Raw genomic sequence first — 21,127 nt, forward strand, 5'->3', positions numbered from 1 at the left:
TAACTTAAACCAAAACTGATTTTGTGATGACAACGTATCTAATAGCATTGCCTTAGACTGTGCTATGTCATGGAATGCCTGATGACTGGCGAGCATGAAAATACTCACAGTTTGCTTGCAATGATACCATTGTGGCAGGATGGGCTGGACGGCTCTGCCTTCTCATCATACACCTCCAATGACACTGCCCGCCATGCAAGGTTGCCCTGGTCACTTTCTATGGCATGAACTGCGACTTGCAGCCCAACTTGCAATCTTGCAGCATCAGTTGGCCACTGGTGCCCTGAGAACACTATCTGATGGGAAGGAAAAGAAAAAACAAAAACACAGTTTTACATGGTGATGATGACAGGAAGACAAGGCACTCAGACGTGGAGAACCACAAACAGTCTATAGGAAAAACTCTTGCCCTTGAAAACGAGTAATGCAGTAGTGACCGGTTGAGAGTGCAGTAGCAAACAAACAAAGAATGTCTGCAGACATGATCCTGATAGCTTTTGCCACTCGTTTGTATTCTACATACGAATACTGTACATTCAAACTATGTGTGCATTTGTGCTCGCTTCCTGTACACTAGCCAACCAGTGTCATTAAAGGAGTACTGACACAAATTTTTGAAGTGGATATAATGCGTGAGATCGATTTATGTGGGCAAACACACATTGTCTTTAACGGTGAATATAGCTTGGAGCATATTTATTATCAATTTTAAGTATGCGCGCAGCCAACCACAAGACGCAGCGCCTCATGACATCAATGTTAAAGAAGGATTGTAAACAATCAAAAAAATGCTACAACACAATTTTTTGTTGGCTGTCATGCTATTTGCATGTGCTCTTCTTCTCAGTTGTTGCTTGTAGTAGTGGGGCGCTCTCTGATTGCTGCAATGGCACAATTAAGCTCCAGTTTTTGTTGTGGTGAATCCGATGCCGATTTCTTGTGTCTTGCCATTGAATGTGGCCGATGTGAGGGTCTTTAGGTTCGTCCTTGCTGTCGCCGGCCACAATATCTGACTCACTACTTTCTAGTGGGTTGAATCGAAAGTGATTGGCCACGTCTAATACGGCAGCGACTCCTGCGCGCAGGAAATCGTCACTGCTGGACGACGAAAACGAGGATGAAGATGGTGGCGAGGACATCGCAAAGCAAGTGTAACAGTAGAACTAGCAAGCCAAAGCTTGTGCGCCAGCGTGCATGCTGGCGTGGGCGTCAGAGCATATGTCAGAGGTTTTTGCAATCACGTGCCCAGATGTGTTTTACATTCTTTCTCTGGCCCATCTCATTGCTCTCTGAAACAGAAACTTGGAGTGGTTGCTACAAACAAGACTCCAAATAATTACCTGTCACGCTCTGAAGTAAATGAGATATCGTGCTGTGATTACTGTGTAATTAGCTACTTATTAAAGCATAAAAACCCAGATTTAAATTTTTTGTGCCGGTACTCCTTTAATTGCCATCTCCTAGCCTGGCTGCACCCAGTTAAAGGTACACAAAGAGAAACACTAAATGAGTTTATACCGATAAAGTGTTCCTTCAAAAATTTATTTGCTTTAAATTTGCAGTAAGAGGCTGATTACATAAAGTATTAATTTTTTTCACCACAACTTCAGCACTGTTATGCCTGTGTGAGATTACGAATGTCAGGGCATTTTCTTGTACTTGGGCCGTTGTAGTGCAGTAGAAGTTTTCAAAACTTGCCAAGTTCAGTTTCTGGCTCCACTAGAATGTGATGTATTCCATCTTTACCAAAATAATACTAACTTGGTCCGACCAGATGCCATCAAAACCCATGGCATCGCAGCGAGCAACATCGGCACCCATCTTTTGTTTTTGCATCTTTTCTGTATTATCAAGCGGCATCTCATGAACTTATTTACCCCTTTAGTAAACCTTTTAAAGTGGTGTACCCAGCGTCTGTGCATGCGAGCACTTGCACTGCCTCGTTGCACTTTTCTCTGCAGGTGGGCATCTGCAGTGTACTGGGTAAAATCCACAAATATTTTTCACACAGAGCTACCACTGCATACTAAACATGTGTATGTATGTTTGTGTAGCTATGAAAGAACATCTGGCGGCAAAGAAAAGCGACAAAGTTTCTCTCACCTGCTGTTCAATGATGCCACCTGTAGATGTGAGGCGGGTCACCTGTCCTATAATGTGCTTTGATCGAAGAGCTTCAACTGCAGTTGCACTGCCAGTCTTTTCGTCAAGCTGCAGGCGCACCCAATCACCTGAGCACACCTCGAAGTCTGGCTCATACTCTGCCTGCGGACAAAGCAGCGTTGGTAACTTAGCAAGAAAGTCAATAACTTTAGTGAGTTTTTAGTCACCTTAAGAGGAAGCTTTAGCTCGGGTACTCCTACCTAAATACATGTAAAGGGAGAATTCGTTTTTCTCGGCAACCACTCCACCAAACTTGACGAGGTTTGTTGCATTTAAACTTCAAATCTAGTGACTGTTCATTCCAAATGTTAAATTTAGGTCGTCAATGTTTTATTAAAAATTGGCAAAAAATCACAAATTTTCAGAAAACAAAATTATCAAGTCTACAACTCTGTAACTCAGCAATGAAAAATGATATCACAGTTCTGCCAATTGCATCTAATAGTACATCTAAAGCAGACAAAACTGATGTGTTACACATGAACCTAAAAAAAATTGAGTAACATGGAAATACAGCTTTTGCAGAACCCCTGTACACAATGTAAAAAATTCACATAATATATAAATTTACATACCGAATTTGTCCGCTTAGAATAATCCAACAACACCGTTTACAGAATCGCGATAGCTGTTCTTGATGGAGAGCTATTAATCTGTAAACTTCATGCTTCTATGTTTTTCAAACTTATGAATTTTTGAAAATTCTTTCAACAAAATTCAGGCCCTATATCAAAAATCCGCTTCCGACAGTCACTAGAAGTTAACTTTCTCTCTCAAATGCAACAAATTTCATTAAAATCGGTCCAGGGGTCATCGCAGAAAAGCGTTTTTGGATTTCGCATGTACGTGAGGAGGCCGGATCGAAGTTGGGCCTGAGCTAAAGCTTCCTCTTAATGACAACATTGCCTTTCTGGAGTCTTAGTAACATATCTAGTGAATTTTTTAGTAATGTAGAGCCAGTAAGTCACCCTGGTAAAATTCTTCGAGGGACGATGGATAAGAGAAATGCCTTGCCTACATATGATCTCAATGGGTATGTAAGCACCTATTATTTGTAATTACTTCTAAACACATACCAAAGAGCTGATCAGCAAGCCACCTGGGTCCATAAAAACTGCTTTTCTATACTCAAAGACAAAATTCTGTGCAATGAAGAGAAAGCTATGGAGGCAAAGCATGCACAAGTAAGAGTGCTCCTATAAAGAGTCCCACATTCTCATCCATGTTAGTTTAATCTGGGCAAGAAAAACAAACACTTCATTTACAACAGCAAAACAAGACAAAATGCACCACTGAGCATTTAATTTGATTTGTTTTTATGCTTCTCCCTTCTGCATTTGGGCAAATACAGAACTGTTGCACATAGAAGATATGCTGAGTCAGTATCTGTTTCAAGAAATGAAAAGCACTGTCAAATGCTGCCGAACTACTTGGGGCCGTAACATGTGTGCAGAAGCTCTGTCGCTGTGGTGTTCCCTTCAATACCACAGAAAGTTGAGCGTGGGTTGTGGGGTCTCACACATGCTCTTGGGACAAAAGCAAAGCACAATCTTGAGACCTGGTACCATTTTGAAAATCAGGGATTGTTCTTCCTTTTCACAATCTTATGATGCACCACTACAGGAAGTGATCTACAGCTATAATACAAAAAAATAAAACAAGGAAGATGTCTAGGATCATTTAAAAAAACGACAAAATTTCAAGTAAGTAATCATCATCAGCATAATTTATCAACTTTCTGCTAAAAATGGAGCATTTCGGGCCATGATCTGGTTACATAATATTTAAAAGATGTTACCAGTACTCAGGCATAGGTTACAATCAGACTAGCCCCTAACATACTGGCAAAGCTAATTCAGTGATCTTTTATCTTCTGTAAATTTTTTTAACAATAGGCGGTGTCCATAGTATTTCCCTTTGCATGATGGTGTGTAGATGCATGCTGGTGCGCACCTGATGTACCTGATGGTGTGCATGATGATGTGTGAACACCATCCCATGCACTGTGGAAACTACTGCAACTCCAACCATGAATGATGCTTTAGTAAAGTGGCAACTACATCACAAAGAAGCAAATGAAGCATACCAGCATAGGTGTGGTCCGAAACCACTAGCAGAGGTTTGAACCCAGGCCTTCTCGACAGCATTAAGAGCATTCTAACTACCAGGTAATAGGTTTTACTGGAATGAATTCAGAAATGGCTACTGACAGGCTAAAGAAAAAACAATGGGATTTTCAACTTCTGCATAGCCCATGCTATGCGGGAAAGCAGTAGCCTACCAAATGTCAAAGTGGGTATGTTCCTAATGTGTGGGGAGCATCTGTTTAAGCTCAAAAAGCCATGGTTATACTTGATTAAAGCCTCATACTGGATTATTGGATTCTATCAGCTTTCCTGTGTAAGCAAGCGAGCCTAGTGTACGTTCAACTGGTACTGGAGCCTCACAGGCTTTGTTCAGTTCCTGTACAGTACTGTACAGTAACGTATAATGTTGAACAGTATTCACTAAGAACACTTCACTTGCACAGGTGGTTTTCAACATGCAAAAGATTAGACTGCTAGTCAACCTTCGGAGGTCAGTCTGAAATCGACAACATGCTCTTGCGTCAGTGAAAACCCTGCACGACGGGAAGGAAATGCTGATGGATAAAAGCAACCCATGGCAAGAAAAGTGAAGTTGCCCTTCATAATAGTCGAACACAGAGCTGAAAATAACATGCACTCATGAGCACCTCCTGCTGTTTGACACATCGCTAAATCGGACTGGAAAATTAGACAACCCAACAGAAGCTTCCATCTTCACTGTTGCTGTCATTCAAAAATTATGTTGCAGAGTCGACCAAAGCGTAAGTTTGGCATCATTTTATCAATTGAAGTCATAGCGCTGGATTGACAGGGACATGAAAGACGACAGGATGTGCGCTATGACTTCAATTGATGCAACGAACCAACTAGCCCAAAAATCTGCACTCCTGGATTAGCATCATTTTGTTGAGGAAGTGCTAGAAACACTGGGGGCTAGCTTCGGTAATATCTATAGTCGAAGCTTTATTTTTTCAGGCTCACTAATCTGCCAAAAATGGTAAAATCTAACCAATAGTTATCATTTCAGACAGTGCTTAGCGTTGCTACTAGAACAATTCCAATGGAAATGTTTAACATATAGAAAAATTGATCAATTTCTATAGGCCTGGTGAAGAAAGAGTTGAGAGCCATCATACTATGAAGTCCCCATCTGGTGAATACTGTTCCACCTATCGCAACGGTCACCTTTACTAAAACAACATATAAAATGCAGGTTTTCTTTTTTTTTTAATGTAAACGTAGTTTTCTACCCTTCCTGTGTCAACGTTCTTTGTCCCTTTTTTGTTTTTTTTAAAAGAAAACTGCCAATATTTCCCAAGTTCTTACGTGACTGATTTGTTGTGAACAGATTTCGTTATTGCAGTATCAGCAGCTCATTTGTTATGTGCTATTGTCTGTTACTGTAGTTCTTTTTTCTGTTTTTACATTGTAGATTCACGTGCCCACAGGAACAGTTTATACGAAGCTTGACATTTCTTGGAACAAACAGAAATTGAGCATGCCTTGGTTGTCCTCCATGTGATGCATCACTCGTGGTGCAGCTAGGAAAAGAAATCGCAGAGGTACTTGTGGTAAAGCATTTTTGTCGAGCCGCGTCCACACGAGAGAGGCTGTCAAAGGTTTAAACTCTTCCTCGCAGCCGTCAACACCAAGTTGAAGATCCGATCACGACTAACTGGGTATGGGCGAATTGGAACTTTTTTTTTATTAAGTCTTAATTTTGAGAGATCCCAATATGTGCAGCCAAGACCATGTTTTAGTCCAAGCCACATTTCAGGAAAGCCTTGCACACCCATAACCCATCATTTTCATAGTGACACAGTTCCCGTTGGGACGCTCACATAGATAGTGGTGCCATATTTCTCTCTATGTAATACTATTACAGAAACTCTGTGCAGTACTGTGCTTGGGGGGTGGGGGATTGACTGTACAACATACCGACAGCTGGACAGGTCTGGCGACGTCCAAGAGGTGGAGGCAGTGGTTGCCCATTTTTGTAACCTTGGCCACAATGCTGGAAGGCGGTGGATCGGGCAGCACCGACAGCTCTCTAACTTGCCGGCTGGTGGCATGTAGGCGAAAGAGCACCTTGGTGGACACGGTTAAGTGCTCACCCGGTGCCAGGCTCAGCTTGAAGTAGTACTCTTCGTTGATGATCCCATACTGCTGGATGGGGTTCAGGTGCGTGATTTCGCCAAGGATTGGCTCTTCGTTTCTGTGTGGGTATATTAATTTGAAATTAAAGTTATCTTGAAACACCAGACTTGCTGACACTGGTGTGACATCATGATGCAGAGCAAAATTTGCTTATGTCGCATAGCAATAAGGCCACATATGGTGACAGTGCTCATTGAAAAATAAAAAAGTGAGCTGTGCACATTCATTTCAGCTGCACTCACATGAGGCAGCCACAGTAACCACAGAAATATAGCGAGCCAATGTACCATAACATCATAACACATCCACCTTTTGGGTACCGAAACTAAACCCTGTTTGTAGGAATAGTTAGAGTAAATTATTAGACCACTCTGGCATTTGCCATTTTTTTCACGGTTCACAGAGTTCACGTTTTTAAGAATAAAAAGAATTATCTAGATCCAACATACATTGTAGAATCTACGTGAAGTGCAGCTTTCGTGAATCATTTAAATGCTATAAAACTGCTTATCTTCCGCATTATGTTTTGTAGCATACCAATTATGCACCTGGCCAGCAAGATGCGGGGACCTGCACCATGTGACCTATGTGACAGTAGATTAGGCCATCTCTGGAATCAGCCCACTTTACTTAGCAAGAAACCAAACCCCCCAAACTACAGGAAAGAAGGCATAGAATTCTTCGCTTCAATTAAAAGATGTGCTTTTGTTTGCTTGTTTGTGTGTGTGCATGCACGTGTATGTGTGCGTCAATTTGTTATGTGGGTGTTGCCCTGTATACAAGCTATTCAGTAAGGCAGCAGCAGCAGCCAAGTTCAAGAGGATTCGCAAGGAAAGCTATGCTTTAAAAGCCTCTTCCTAATATGTTCGTTTAGGCTGGTCATGCATCAACCAAACCCAGCCCATACCAGCTAATTCCTTCTCATCACACCGTGTTATCTCCGACTGCACACATACTGCATTTCCCTCCTGTTGGAACCCATTTTGTTACTCTAAGATACCATTGTTCTTCTATTTCGCACATTACATAACATGCCCAACTCCATCCCTCTCTCTTGACCTCAACTAGAATGTTACTTATATGCATCTGATTGTTGTTTCTATGCCACATGCCATACCAATAACCAGTAAATATTGTCATCTGCTCGTTGGTGCATTATGTTATCCCTGGCCTCACTAGCTCATTAAAAAATATGATAATTTCTTGAAACAACTGGCAAACACAATGAAACACAGACGAGCTTGTGTCATTAAGATAGTGTATAGTGCTATAATATATATGTATCAGTGAAGCATAGAATCACAGGATCCGGCACAGAAATAGTTCACAAATATAGGCACGTAAGGATTTTACTGACGTTTCGGACATGTTCAGAACGGACCCTGGCAACGTCAGTAAGGTCCTGTTAATTTTCCTATGTAATTCTATTCTTTGAACTATATATATATATACGAGGGTTGATCCAGAAATAAGGCTCCCATCAATTTTATAAATAGACAATATTGTTTATTCTCAAAGAAATTTAGATCATTGCAAAAATGAAACTTTGCTCTATTTTTCTGCATAATCACCATCTTTTTCTACGCATTTTTGTAGACGGTGTTCCAATTTCTGTATCCCAGTGTCATAGAACTCCACCACCAACCTGTTGAGCAAACGTTTCACCTCTTCTTAGACTTCATCGTAGCTGCGGAAGTGTTGGCCACTCAAATGTTCCTTTAACTTGAGGAACAAGTGATAATCACTAGGCGTGAGGTCTGGACTGTATGGTAGGTATGGCATGACAGTCCACCCAAAGTTTGCCAGAAGTTCCTGGGCTTGACGGGAGACGTGAGGTCGGGCATTGTCGTGAAGCAGCGTTACACCGGCTGCCAGTCGTCCTCGCCAACGGTTCAGGATAGCTCGCCTGAGTTTTCTTAGTGTTGCACAAAAACTGTCCGAGTTGATTGTTGTCCCATGTTCCATGAAACCGATCACCAGTATCCCCCTTAGGAGTCCAAAAAACACTGGCCATGACTTTGCCAGCAGAAGTTTGTTTGAACTTCTTTGTGACTGGTGACTCTGGGTGACGCCACTGTTTGGATTTTTGTTTCATTTCGGGAGTAAATGAAACACCCACGTTTCGTCTCCCATAACAATGGAGTCCAGCAATCCTTCCTTATCTCCTTGACACTCTTGAAGAAACTGGCGAGCACAGTCAAGGTGTTTCTCCTTGTGGTCTGATGTCAATGGCTGCGGTACCCATCGAGCACAACACTTGTGATACCCAAATTTTTCAGTCAAAGCTCTTTCTACTGTTCCATAAGAACTCCCAGGAATCTGAGCAACAAGTTCACGGACAGTGATCCTCCTGTTTTGATGCACTTCACGTTGGACCATCTCGATAACTATCTCCGAAACTGACGGTCTTCCACTCCATTCTTCATCGTGGACTTCCTTCCGACCGGCACTAAAGTCCCCGCACCACATTTGTTGCCACACACCTCTGTCAACTTACGATGAATATCCATGGGTGGAGTCCCTTTGGCGTGCAAAAAGCGAATTACAGAATGAATCTCGCACTTGGCGGGATCAGCAATCATCATCATCATCATCATCCTGGTTACGCCCACTGCAGGGCAAAGGCCTCTCCCATACTTCTCCAACAACCCCGGTCATGTACTAATTGTGGCCATGTCGTCCCTGCAAACTTCTTAATCTCATCCGCCCACCTAACTTTCTGCCGCCCCCGGCTACGCTTCCCTTCCCTTGAAATCCAGTCCGTAACCCTTAATGACCATCGGTTATCTTCCCTCCTCATTACATGTCCTGCCCATGCCCATTTCTTTTTCTTGATTTCAACTAAGATGTCATTAACTCGCGTTTGTTCCCTCACCCAATCTGCTCTTTTCTTATCCTTTAACGTTACACCCATCATTCTTCTTTCCATAGCTCGTTGCGTCGTCCTCAATTTGAGTAGAACCCTTTTCGTAAGCCTCCAGGTTTCTGCCCCGTAGGTGAGTACTGGTAAGACACAGCTATTATACACTTTTCTCTTGAGGGATAATGGCAACCTGCTGTTCATGTTCTGAGAATGCCTGCCAAACGCACCCCAGCCCATTCTTATTCTTCTGATTATTTCCGTCTCATGATCCGGATCCGCCGTCACTACCTGCCCTAAGTAGATGTATTCCCTTACCACTTCCAGTGCCTCACTACCTATTGTAAATTGCTGTTCTCTTCCAAGACTGTTAAACATTACTTTAGTTTTCTGCAGATTAATTTTTAGACCCCCTCTTCCGCTTTGCCTCTCCAGGTCAGTGAGCATGCATTGCAATTGGTCCCCTGAGTTACTAGGCAAGGCAATATCATCAGCGAATCGCAAGTTACTAAGGTTGGCTACTGAGCTAAGAATGAGTGGCACAGCAAAGCACGGCCGGAGGGAATCGAGAGTGGGGGAACAGCCGCACGCAGCAGTGTTGCTGGATTTCACCTTGCACCTTTCCTTCCGCGTGGCTGGAGCTCTTTGGGAACCTTATTTCTGGATCAACCCTCGTACATATAATTGCTCTTTTTTTAATGCAATAGTTGAGAGCATTCTGTGTCAATGACCCCATAAAGCTTAATATTTAACAACTCTTGATAGGACCTCAATGGCTACATATGGGGCATTTTATTTAGATCATACAGAATTTTTAAAAAAATCACCTGTGGTACATAGCATAGTTGTAGTCCTTCAGCTAGATTACTCAAAGTGCCAGACTTTACTTGCACTAGAAATCAAAATACAAAGTTGTCTAATTAATTCTTTATTAACTTTTTCGTTGGTTAACTTACAGTACATATTGCAGTTTACTAATTGTACCTGGTGAGTTTGCAAGGCATATTCATTTGGAACAACTTCCAAGGATCGCACAGGTTTCGAGATAAATACCATGAAAGTTGTGGTGAAAATGCACTATTGTTCCGTTTAGTTTTTTAACAAACTGCCGTTATATGCACTGAAGCACCACAGTAACTGGAACACTCACGCATTTCAATGCACATTTGGGGAACAAATAGCTTGAAACTGGCATCACCCTAGAATTTGTTCCACGTGGAAACCTTAACTCACTGGGTGCAATTTATAAATTACAATAAGTGCCTAAAGTGATTAATCAAAAAGTTAACTCGTGAATTTTGGTAATTAGTCAATTATTAATTCTGATTTCTCATGAAAGTAATGTCCACTTCTTTGAATAATCTAGCTTAATGACTAGAATTATGCTATCTTCCACAAGCAATATAAAAATAATTCTGTATGGCTAAAGAAAAAAAAACTTTGCATGTGCAATATGGAAGCCCCATCAATCAACACATCTCATATTCTTAACCAAGAAAATAGGTTTATTTAATTTAAACCTCCTCACTTTTGCCATTAATCAAACTAACCCTTGGTTGCTTTTAGCCCCTCAAGTGTTTTGGACAAGCTCAGCTCGTCAATGCAATCCTGGTTCATTTTGCTTTGGACGAGCTCAGCTTGTCAACGGCAATAATTCTGTTTCCAAAGCTATTTCGACGAACTCAGCACATTCACTGTGTTTTTCTTCTACTACATAAATGGCTGCAGTGCCAGCGCTTGAAATCCGTAGTTATATAACTCTTTTTTTTTTTACTACATAGGCATCAGCACATTTTTTCAGCGCCTAGAAGGCCGCAAGGCTGCATTGTTTAACTTTCCATGTCCTACAACACAGATGGCAGCCATTTCATCAGCGCTGGAGGGGTGCATTTATTGTGACCGCATTGTTTAAGTTTCAGTGTCCTAAAACATAGACAGCAGCACTTTTTCAGCGCTGAAAGACCATGTTTTGGGAATCACATGCTTTTTGCACCTTTTAGCAGATTTGGAATGATGGAGTCTGCCAGGAAGCTTGCACATGAGTTCTGCGTGCAAAATAAAATTGCTGTTTGACTCTGATCTGTCTTAGAAGTGTGAAACTGCACGAAAAACTTTCTTTGGCAAAGAACTTTGCTGCCTAATATATTTGATTTTGAAACAGATTAAAATAAAGAATTTTTCATTGTTTCTAATTACACCGCTTGAGGCAATGACAAGCATATATACAGGGTGTTTTATCTTAATGTCAATAGAATTTTTAAAGGTTGCATGAACGACGAGCAGAGAACGGAAGAGAAAAGGAAAATGGAAGAAAAAAGGAAGAAAGAAAAAGTAGTTGTGATACCTTACTTACATAAGGTGTGTCACAATCTAAGGAAGGTAGGGCAATGTTCTGGCATAAATGTAGTTTTCATGGCGCTAAAAAAGCTGTTAAGTGTATGCAAAAAGATCTGCCCTACTCGAACATGGGAGCCTCAATGCACAATTAAACACAGACATGCCTATGTGCCTTGCAGGAGGGGGGTTGTGTACAAAATTCGACAAACGGGCAGATGTTTGAATGTGCATCTCCAAGAGCACAGTAATCAAATGGGCAATACTTCCGCAGACGGTCATCTGGCGGCTCATTGTAAAAAGTGTGTTGCACAAGCACCTTGCCATCCCTTGCTCGATAAGACGGTCATTTTGTACCGGCACTGCAAAGACCTGACAAGACAAATCAAGGAAGCATCTGAGATTGCACGGGCAGGTGATCTATGCGTCAGCAGGCCGTCTGTGGCATTATCAACTGCAGAGCTTGAATTCATGGCATGACGGCATGTGGCATTTTTGTTAAGCTTTTATGTCCTTCTTTCCCTCAGCAGAATCAGTTGCATATATATGCCCCTCTTCCGCAATAAACACTGTGTTGAAAGTTAGCGCTTGTTCTGTCTAGTCTTTGTCGACCGTCCTTCCCGTGCTATGCTTCCAGTGTAACCATGTATTACCAACCAGCCCAAGCCTATACTCTTCTGATGCCCATGGCATTTAGCACAAATCTAATTATGGAACCGGAATACTCGAAGAGGTACACTTACGCCAGAAATCAATATGCATAACAAATTGTCAATATTTGTCAAGCTAAATTTTCGACTAATTACTTCAGCACACACATTGTAATGCACAAATTGAAACCAGTGATTTAACAAGGCACATCCACTTTGAACAAACTTTGAAGCTAGCACCAGTTTTGAGATAGGCACAGTCGAACTTGCTGTAAAAACGCACTGTTGTTCCACTTACTTCTTTAACAAAGTGCCTTTTTATGCACTGAGGGTCAAAAGTTACTGGAACACCAATGCATTTCTTCCCTAACTTTGGGAACACATATCTCGAAACTGGTGTCACCCTCAGAATTTGTTGCAAGTAGATATGACTTGAGTCACCAGATATAATTCATGAACAATATGTGGCGTAAGGTAATTAGTTTGAAAGTTTACTAGCTAAATTGTGTTAATTACCCAAATATTCTCTCATTTTTCGTGCAAATTTTGTCTTCCTCTGAGAGTAATCTAGCTGAAGCAGTAGAATTGTGCTATATATCACGGTTGATTTTTAAAGAGTCTGTTAACAAAATAAAACACCTCATATATTGTACAATGAAGAGGTAAAATGATGTTCTCACACTGAAAACATTAAGCAAATTGGTTGCAAAAGGTTTTTGATGAAAGGGTTTTTGATAAAATGAAGTTTTATATAAACCATAAGAAAAAAAAGCAAATAAAACACTTAAGGGATTAACTCCATGATGCAAGTGCATTTGCTTTCCTCTGATTATTTTAACATCCACTAAGCCAACCTCATTGTGAAAGATCAGTTGTTTCCCCAAGCATAACAATTCCTACCTAGCACTCATTGTCACTGAAGAGTGGCCGAAAGCTTGAATCTAAACATACAATCCTATCTGCACCTTGTCCATAATATATAACCACCAACATTCTACTTAACCCCTCAACTCCGAAAATAATTCTGGAAAAATATGCTATCTTTCCAATTCTACCTATGTAGCCATGAATGCTTCTGTCATTCTGATTCTGACAATATATTACTTGATTCTTGATTATATAGTTAAAGATCAGTTCTTCAGCCTATGTTAAGTGCTATTTTGGATTGATAATCACACTAAGAAGGTACAAAGTTTGATTGCAACAATGCTAATGCTTACTCTTCTTTTTCCCAAAGAAAAGTTAATCGAAACTATCTTTCAACCACCACTGCTGCCACCTCCTAATTCACTTAAAAAAACTTTGACCCTAAGTGTAACTTCAATATTTTCTTCCATGTATCTGGGCCCCAAGATTATGAACTTACACAAATAAATTAATGAACAGCATCTGAGGCTTGTAACCAGTTTTATTCAAGTCAGTTTGGCAGTTCTTTCATAAAAACCTTTCCATGTTTTACATGTATTTGAATAGAGAAAGCGAAGTAGGTCCCTTCCTCTTTAGACGAAGCTTTAGCTTTGTGCCTCCCTCAGTGCATTTTCCCAAGAAACGGCAGCCAATTTTTGAAGCCAGGGCACACAATACTTGCTGGCCTTTTTCTGTCTCAACCCTTCCTTTTTCCATGTTTTTCCTTCCACTCTTTCTATTTTGATAGATTGACTGGTGGGGTACAATGTCCCAAAACAAAACAGAGGCTATGGCGAAGCTATATTGAAAATTAATTTAGACTACATGGAATTTTTTAACACCCTGTACACACACCTCTCAAGGAACTAAACACATTAGTTTTCAACCATCACAGAAACCTGGCCACTGCAGCTGGGAATTGAAACTGCGATATCATGCCGAGTCAGTAGCGGAAACGGCAGAATGTCATAATCACTGGGCCCCTGGAGTGGGCCTTTCCAATATGAAGGCAGTGCGGGGCTCTCAGGAATGGACATAAGGCCTCTGCCAAGCTTCCCGACTCCTGCAAGTTAAATATGGGCCCTACTGGTTAAAAGTGAAAACTAGATTGAAGGAACACAATAGAAGTAACCTGTATTATAAAGATGAAGTTTTGGGGGCATGTATGCAGTGTTAGTTAAAAAGAGGCACCATTCCTAGAAGGGACTTGCATGAAGTAATTTGTGTAGAATGATTGCATTGCTTTCTTTTTATTCTTGTGCACGGCCACTAAACAGCTTCGGTCTGTATTCATATTGTTGTGGTATGATTAAGTGCACCCTCTGTCGGGCTCAAATTTAATTATTCTGTCCATTGCAACATGTACTTAATGTGCATGCGACGACTGGCTCATCGTCCAAGCGGAGTGGCAGATCTCTGTTCCAGTAATTGATTTTCCAAATTTAAGCCAGCTGCAGCATAAACAAGAAATCACCGCCAAGGCACTCCATACAGATGTGGCCCTGGTGTTTTTATCACTGGTTTAATCCCAACGGCTTGGTAGGCCGCCATATCCTCGGTACGCAGTTGCTGCTTGCCCTCGGCTGCACAAGCCTGTTTTTGTGCCCAGCCTAGCATCGGCCTGGCATAGACAAGCTCGTTCCCATTCTGCTTGTGGCGTTGCTGGTTGAAAGCTGCCTGTTCCTCAGGAGTATGCATGACATGTGGCCTACCCATTTTGCAGCCAGAGAAAAACTGCTGCATGCGCGCTCAGCTACGACGGAGAGCAACGTCACTACTGGCCCAGCCTATAATGTGCACCCCCCCCCCTTTTTTTTCGTGCACGTGCATGGGGTTGCACAGGAGGAGTTTTCGCATAGAGGCAACAGACAGATGGACGAGTCAGTTAGCCATACACAGCTTCGCTGTAAAAAAAAAATTGTAGTTTTGCCCAAAGGCGAAGCATTCCAAGTGATAGCAAGGTTTAGAGTTAAGATGAGAATGTGTCTCATAATGACTGAGTGACTAAAGGCACTCAGCAGGTACGCTAACATGTTTGCGCACAACGTTGATGCCAACAGCGGTAGCCACAACACTGCCCGAGCTCCGGCAGGGCCGATTGAGCGGAGCGTGTCGAAGCGTCCGCTTGGCTTCGTCGCTTTTTGGACTGAAACGGCCTGCGCGCGGCTCTGGAGGCCTTCGACCTCTCCACGCGCAGGCCACTCATGCGCCGTCGATAGCAGGACAGCAAGGCGGTAGCGCCAACGTCGACGGCACGAATGCGCCTCGAGCGTTCGTATAATTGTGGTAGCATTAATAAAGCGCGTTTCTTTTGCGACTGCTTCTTCGTGCCAGGCCCAATTTAAGAGGCGGTAGGAACGCGGACCATACCATACATACAATTAAGATGCCACCCAGGCCACTAGCTTCAGCCCTGTGCTTTTGGTTTGATGATCAATTCCGTGTTTGGTTAATCGCACAGACATGTTCTCCGACCACCCTTTCTTTCAGCGGCTGTTGTCGCACACGCAACGCAACGAACCACCGGGAAACATGACCGAGCCGTCGCCATTGAACGAAGGCCAGCAGCGCGCTGCAGCTTAAAAGACGCGTGCACCTGATCACTACACCTAAGCGCGCGGCAAGCACACAAACGTAGAACCAAACACACTGTACAGTTATACCTTCTCCGGCGGTGTTTCGCTTTCCACTTCTTGCGCTTGCGCGGCTGCTGGTCACCTGAAGCAGTAGCAGCTGAAGTCGCCGTGGGAGGCACTACTTCAGCTCGTGCTAACGACGGCTTCGGAGTACTGACGGCAAGCTGACTACGTTTCTTCGAACGTTTACCCATGCTTCCGATCCAGGCGCTAACGGAGGCGTTCGATCGGCACGACGTGGGCACGCGGGCTTGACCAGCACACGAGGGAAGCACGTGCCCAGTTTTGGGGTAAAGAAAGGCCAGCCAATTCTGACGACTTGCGTACCAAGTTTGTATTCCTCGATCGCTTCTGTGTGTGCTCCCTCGATCCGTTTGCCTTATCGGCGCCCATCACCCCCGTGTCTTCCGATCGTCGCCAAAGGACGCGCCGTAAAACTCGACAAACGCTTGTAAGTAGGCTGCCCTGCAAAGCTCGGCTGCATACAAAAAAGTCTCGTTCAATGGTACCGCGCTGATATACCATTAAACATTCGCATTTAATGTCAAGAACGAAAAGAGAAATATTGTTACTCTGGCCCCGTTAGACCTATCAGCTAATGTTACTTTCTAAAATATGCGAGCGGACAATGCCAGCAATGACCCGCTACTTCTCGACAGAAGCAGAAGCTGCAAAGCTTAATCGTGCTACATGCGGCCACCCATATCACTGGTAAACGAGACCCACTTCTTTGGCAACATGACATTTGCAATGGTCATGCGCTTTGCATGTTAGCTTACTTCGATGTCAGAGGTAGAACGCGCTGAATCAAAGTCAAACATCCTATGGATGAGTCTTGTTTTTGCATTCAAGCATTGCAGATCAGCCCGCTTGCACAGATCAATACCTCTTCGTGGGCTCCAGAAGCTGCTGTCAAGAAAGACTGAGCAGGATAACTTAGCTGACAAGATGAAGACACGTCTCCGAAGACACGAAACAAAACAGAGAGACCGTCTAACCATAAGCAGCGAAGTTGGGCGCGGTCACTTGCAAGTTCCGCTCCGAAGTTTTCAGACCATGTGGTCCGCGCGCCGACTCCGCGGACACCTTCTCAGGTCATTCATGAGGGCTGTGTATTCGTTACACTTTTTTTCTCCCTTGCTTTGCGTACTGCGCTCGCCGCCATCGTAACTCAACTGTTCAAACTCGCACAAATCACCATTCTGTTAACCTCCTCAGGGAACATATGCATTTCCAATGCGCTCATGTTGTGAATTGTTCACAGGTTTTGCGCTTATATGCGTTCCTGCGCCATTGACCCCAATTTCGAACTATTTCTTAGACATGTATATGACTCGCGCGCACGTCATACGATCGATCGAGTGTCAAGCGATATATTTATGAACAATTTCAGGCCAGCGGATCTGCTTTACGTGACTGCCTTTTCTGAGCTGTCTCTTCGATGCGCGATCGCCGCCACTACAACCAATCGTTCTGTGACATATCTAGCGCACCCGTCACATATATATTACAGTTCCTTCGAGGGCAGAGCAAGCATGCCCTTCACCGATGCCTTCACTAATGGCACGACATTGCCGGCAGCTAAATGGCAGCCTTTACAACCAAAATAAGAAATGAGCATGACAGTTAGTCATGATATTGCAGTGTGCATATTCACTAACGACCAAAGTGATCTCGACTTAAATAGGGTAAACAAACAAACAAATAATTCACGCAGTTCAAATGCAGATCTAATTCAATAGCTGACTCGGAGACTCACTCTGTACAATCGGTAGCATCTTCAGCAGCAACAGAATCTTCTGGCTCGTACTTCGCTTCTTCATACAGGTTGAAAAAGTTATCAAGTGCCGCGGAGATCAGTCTGCCCATTAGCGTAAACATGTTTTAATGTATGTTTGCGGTAGTCGCTGGGCGTGCATTTATCTTTGAGTACGGCCACGCTGACTTGAAAAGAGACAACTTCATTCCATGATGTGTTGAGAGCGCATGACACGTTTCAAATACCGCCACACAAACTTCGCAGACGACAGCGCACAGAAGGCACAGATGAACACAAGCGCCATACCACGTGCGAAGCATAGCCTACAGGGCGCTATGCCGACTACAAATGGACTCGAGTTAATTCCGGTCGGATGATGGCAGTTTCGGTTTTGATTCCGAGCGCAGGAAAATTAATTTTACCGCGAACCTCTGCACTGCAGCTTTTGTAAATCTTTTAAGCGTGGTTAGTAACATCGAACGGAGATTTATAGAGCACCATTTTATCGAAAAGAGCACTTCCTTTGTATCTATAGTGATTCCAGCTGTCGCGGATTGTTCATAATAAATTAATTCGATTGATATAAAACTAGCGTGACAGCTCACCGTCGCAAACATCGCCACACACATGGCTGTGCAAGAACCGAGGAGGTTCTCGAGGCACACGATTTCGGTGAGCAGCTCACGCAGGCGTCATTTGCTTACTGCTCGAAACCTCTTTCGAAACAAATACTTCGATACAATCCCGTGCGACCCAAGTCATCCCAAGTGTCGGCGTTGAGTGCAAGGTACAACCCCCCCCCCCTTTTTTTTTTTCTTTTCATTTTGAAATTTCGGAGGTTTCATGTGGATACCTTCTATAATAGGGATAATTGAAGTGCACGGAAACAATTTTAATGCGCAGAAACGAAACGGTGATCGTTGAAGTGCACAGAAACAATTTTTATATGATCAATATTCTTATGCTTCAGTCATCTCACGACGCTTTTAATAAAAAAACAAAAATCCTTTAACGTTTATCCGGTGCGAGCGGGCGGATTCTAACCCGTGTCACATAGTTTTCTCAAACGCAGCAGCCCGATGCATTACTGTTGCACTACGATTTTTTTAAGTGGTATTTATTACAGTAACATGTAAAAGTAATAGTAGCGCTTGAACAGCCATAGATTAGGACAAAGATTACGACAACGTCTGCGGGCGACGAGGTATTGATTCTCGGCGTTAATTAGCATCTTAGCACGCATTGGTGATCTTGGAGGCCACGCAAAAGGAGGGGAATCGCGCCGATGGCGCAGCATGTCCATCTATAAGCGCGACGGAGACTGAATGCAGTTCACGGCTCATATGTTTCGGGCCTTGGCTTTAGTTCATCACTAAAGACTGTATACAAAAATTGTTGGTTCTCCCGTAATCGAGAGTAGATGTAAGCATGAAATGGCAACTGGCAAAGGAGATTGGTTAGGGATCATGCGATATATAGCCACAATATTAAAATGGGCATGCATGCTGGTAACGACACAGAGTTAAACTCTTATGGGCAGCAGCCAACGGAACTTGGCTGATGGGCAACAGTTGGTAAAGTCTGGAAGTCGGCAGAAGGTCGGGCCTCTTGCTTGGGTCAACGTCTAAGGTGACATAGTGGCCCCAAGCCATGCTTGTGCACTGGTCCACATTGACGCTGCCCAGCTAGAAGAAAACCGGCTGAAGGCAGCACGTCAGGCAGCGAAAGACGTCAGGGGGACAGAGCGCGCGCTGCCCAGCTAGAAGAATGAATTGAATTGTGATTTTATGTGCCAAAACCACGATTTGATTTTGAGGCACGCCGTAGTGGGCGACTACGGATTAACTTTGACCACCAGGGGATCTGTAACGTCCTTCAATGCACGGGACACGGGCGTTTTTGCGTTTTGCCTGCAACGAAATGCAGCCAGCGCGGCCGGGATTTGATGCCCGCGACAACGTGCTCAGCGCAACACCATAACCGCTAAGCCGATATGCAACGTTTTGGTACAAGCGCCTGAAGGAGACGCCATAGAGGGAGTCACTCCAGTGACTCTTAAGATGGATGGATGGATGGATGTTATGAGCGTCCCCTTTGGAACGGGGCGGTGGCTTGCGCCACCAAGCTCTTGCTACTATGCTGCTTAATATCCTACCTAGGTTAACCAATGAAAAAAAAAAAAAAAAACACTATGAACTACCACGTCCAAATTTTCTGATACCCTATTGCGAACTGTGCTTTTGTACGTCTCCGTCTTTTGTCGTTTCCCTACTTTTCTTCCACCAATCCTCCAATCGCCTCTTACTGATGTCTATTGCGGACCTGTTTGCTTTACGACTGCTCCCTCCGAACCCAAGGGCTTCAAGGAGGCCAGTGGTGCCTAAATCGACCGCTGGATAGACGTCTTCACATTCTAATAAAATATGCTCCGTCGTTTCCCTAGCTTTACCGCAGCAAGCACATGCTTCTTCTTCCTTCTTATATCTCGCTTTATAGGTGCGTGTTCTAAGGCATCCCGATCTCGCTTCGAAAAGTAATGAGCTTCCCTTTGAGTTATCATAAATGGTTTCTTTCCTAATTTCGTTTTTTCCCCTTAAGTAGTTATTCATGGCAGGTTTCTTTTCCATTGCCGCCACCCATGAGATTAATTCAGCCTCTCTGACTTTCCGCTTGACCTTCTTTGTTGCTGTGTTGCCCACCCCACAGGCCGCATACTTGCTGGTAAGCTTCCTAGTTCTTTTCCTCCACTGTGAATCAATGTTTTGCCTGTACAGATACCTGAACACTCTCCCAGCCCATTTACTTTCCTCCATATTCCTCAGCCGTTCTTCATACTCAATTTTACTGCGAGCTTCCCTCACTTCAAAACTAGTCCAGCCCATATCCCCTTGCACAGCTTCATTTGTAGTCTTCCCGTGAGCGCCCAATGCGAGGCGACCCACTGACCTTTGGTTCCCGTCGAGTCCTGATTGTACCCCTGATTTAAAGCAAACAACCGCACTTCCAAAAGTAAGTCCTGGAACCATTACCCCTTTCCACATACCTCGGAGGACCTCGTACCTATTGTATCCCCATAGCGCTCTGTGCTTCATTATGGCTGCATTTCTCTTCCCCTTGACTGTTATGGTTTTTTCCTGTGTTTCCATATATCCGTTGCCTTCGTTTATCCATATACCAAGACGCACGGAGGAAGGAAACTAAGGAGAGGCCCTACCCCCTCCGCGCGCTAGAAAAAAAGTGTGGCGGAAATGACGTAGTAGGTTCTCATTTTTTTTTGCTGCTTTTTTATTTTTTTTGTTGTATGGCCACGCCTTTTGGGTTACAATGGCGGCGTTATGGTTTTGAGCGCTCACACGTGTTGCTCTGGTAGGTTTCGGGCCGTGGCAAAGGCGCCGAGTGGGTGGGTTTGCGTTAGTCACCGTGTCTTGTTGCGCTGTGTTACCTGCACTGTGCTCTGCCAGATGTTGCGCGAGCGCGCGACACCACGCGCAGCGCGGCGTGGTTTCGCGAAAGATGTAAACAAGAGAGGAGGGTGGCCCAAAAGGCGGAGCATCGCCATGAGCAACGCCAAATTC

The 21,127-nt window shown here is 43.6% G+C and overlaps 1 protein-coding gene across 2 annotated transcripts in view; it reads right to left on the reverse strand.

Moving 5' to 3' along the window:
- LOC126536347 (putative helicase MOV-10) overlaps nucleotides 1-17,863 on the reverse strand; it is a 61,200-nt gene extending 43,337 nt beyond the window's left edge. Inside the window, exons 1-4 of one of the 2 annotated variants that reach the window (XM_050183279.3) lie at nucleotides 17,553-17,863; nucleotides 6,189-6,465; nucleotides 2,104-2,265; nucleotides 109-296 (exon numbers count right to left, since the gene is read on the reverse strand). In XM_050183279.3, coding sequence (XP_050039236.1) covers nucleotides 109-296; nucleotides 2,104-2,265; nucleotides 6,189-6,465; nucleotides 17,553-17,674 — 749 coding nt within the window. In that variant the 5' untranslated portion in view covers nucleotides 17,675-17,863. Of the gene's footprint in view, nucleotides 1-108; nucleotides 297-2,103; nucleotides 2,266-6,188; nucleotides 6,466-15,820; nucleotides 17,053-17,552 lie in introns of those variants that run through there. The other variant, XM_050183278.3, reaches the window with a different exon arrangement.
- Between the last annotated feature and the right edge of the window lie 3,264 nt (nucleotides 17,864-21,127).

The sequence above is a fragment of the Dermacentor andersoni genome, chromosome 4 (genome assembly GCF_023375885.2).
Source record: "Dermacentor andersoni chromosome 4, qqDerAnde1_hic_scaffold, whole genome shotgun sequence".
In the NCBI taxonomy this organism is placed as follows: domain Eukaryota; kingdom Metazoa; phylum Arthropoda; class Arachnida; order Ixodida; family Ixodidae; genus Dermacentor; species Dermacentor andersoni.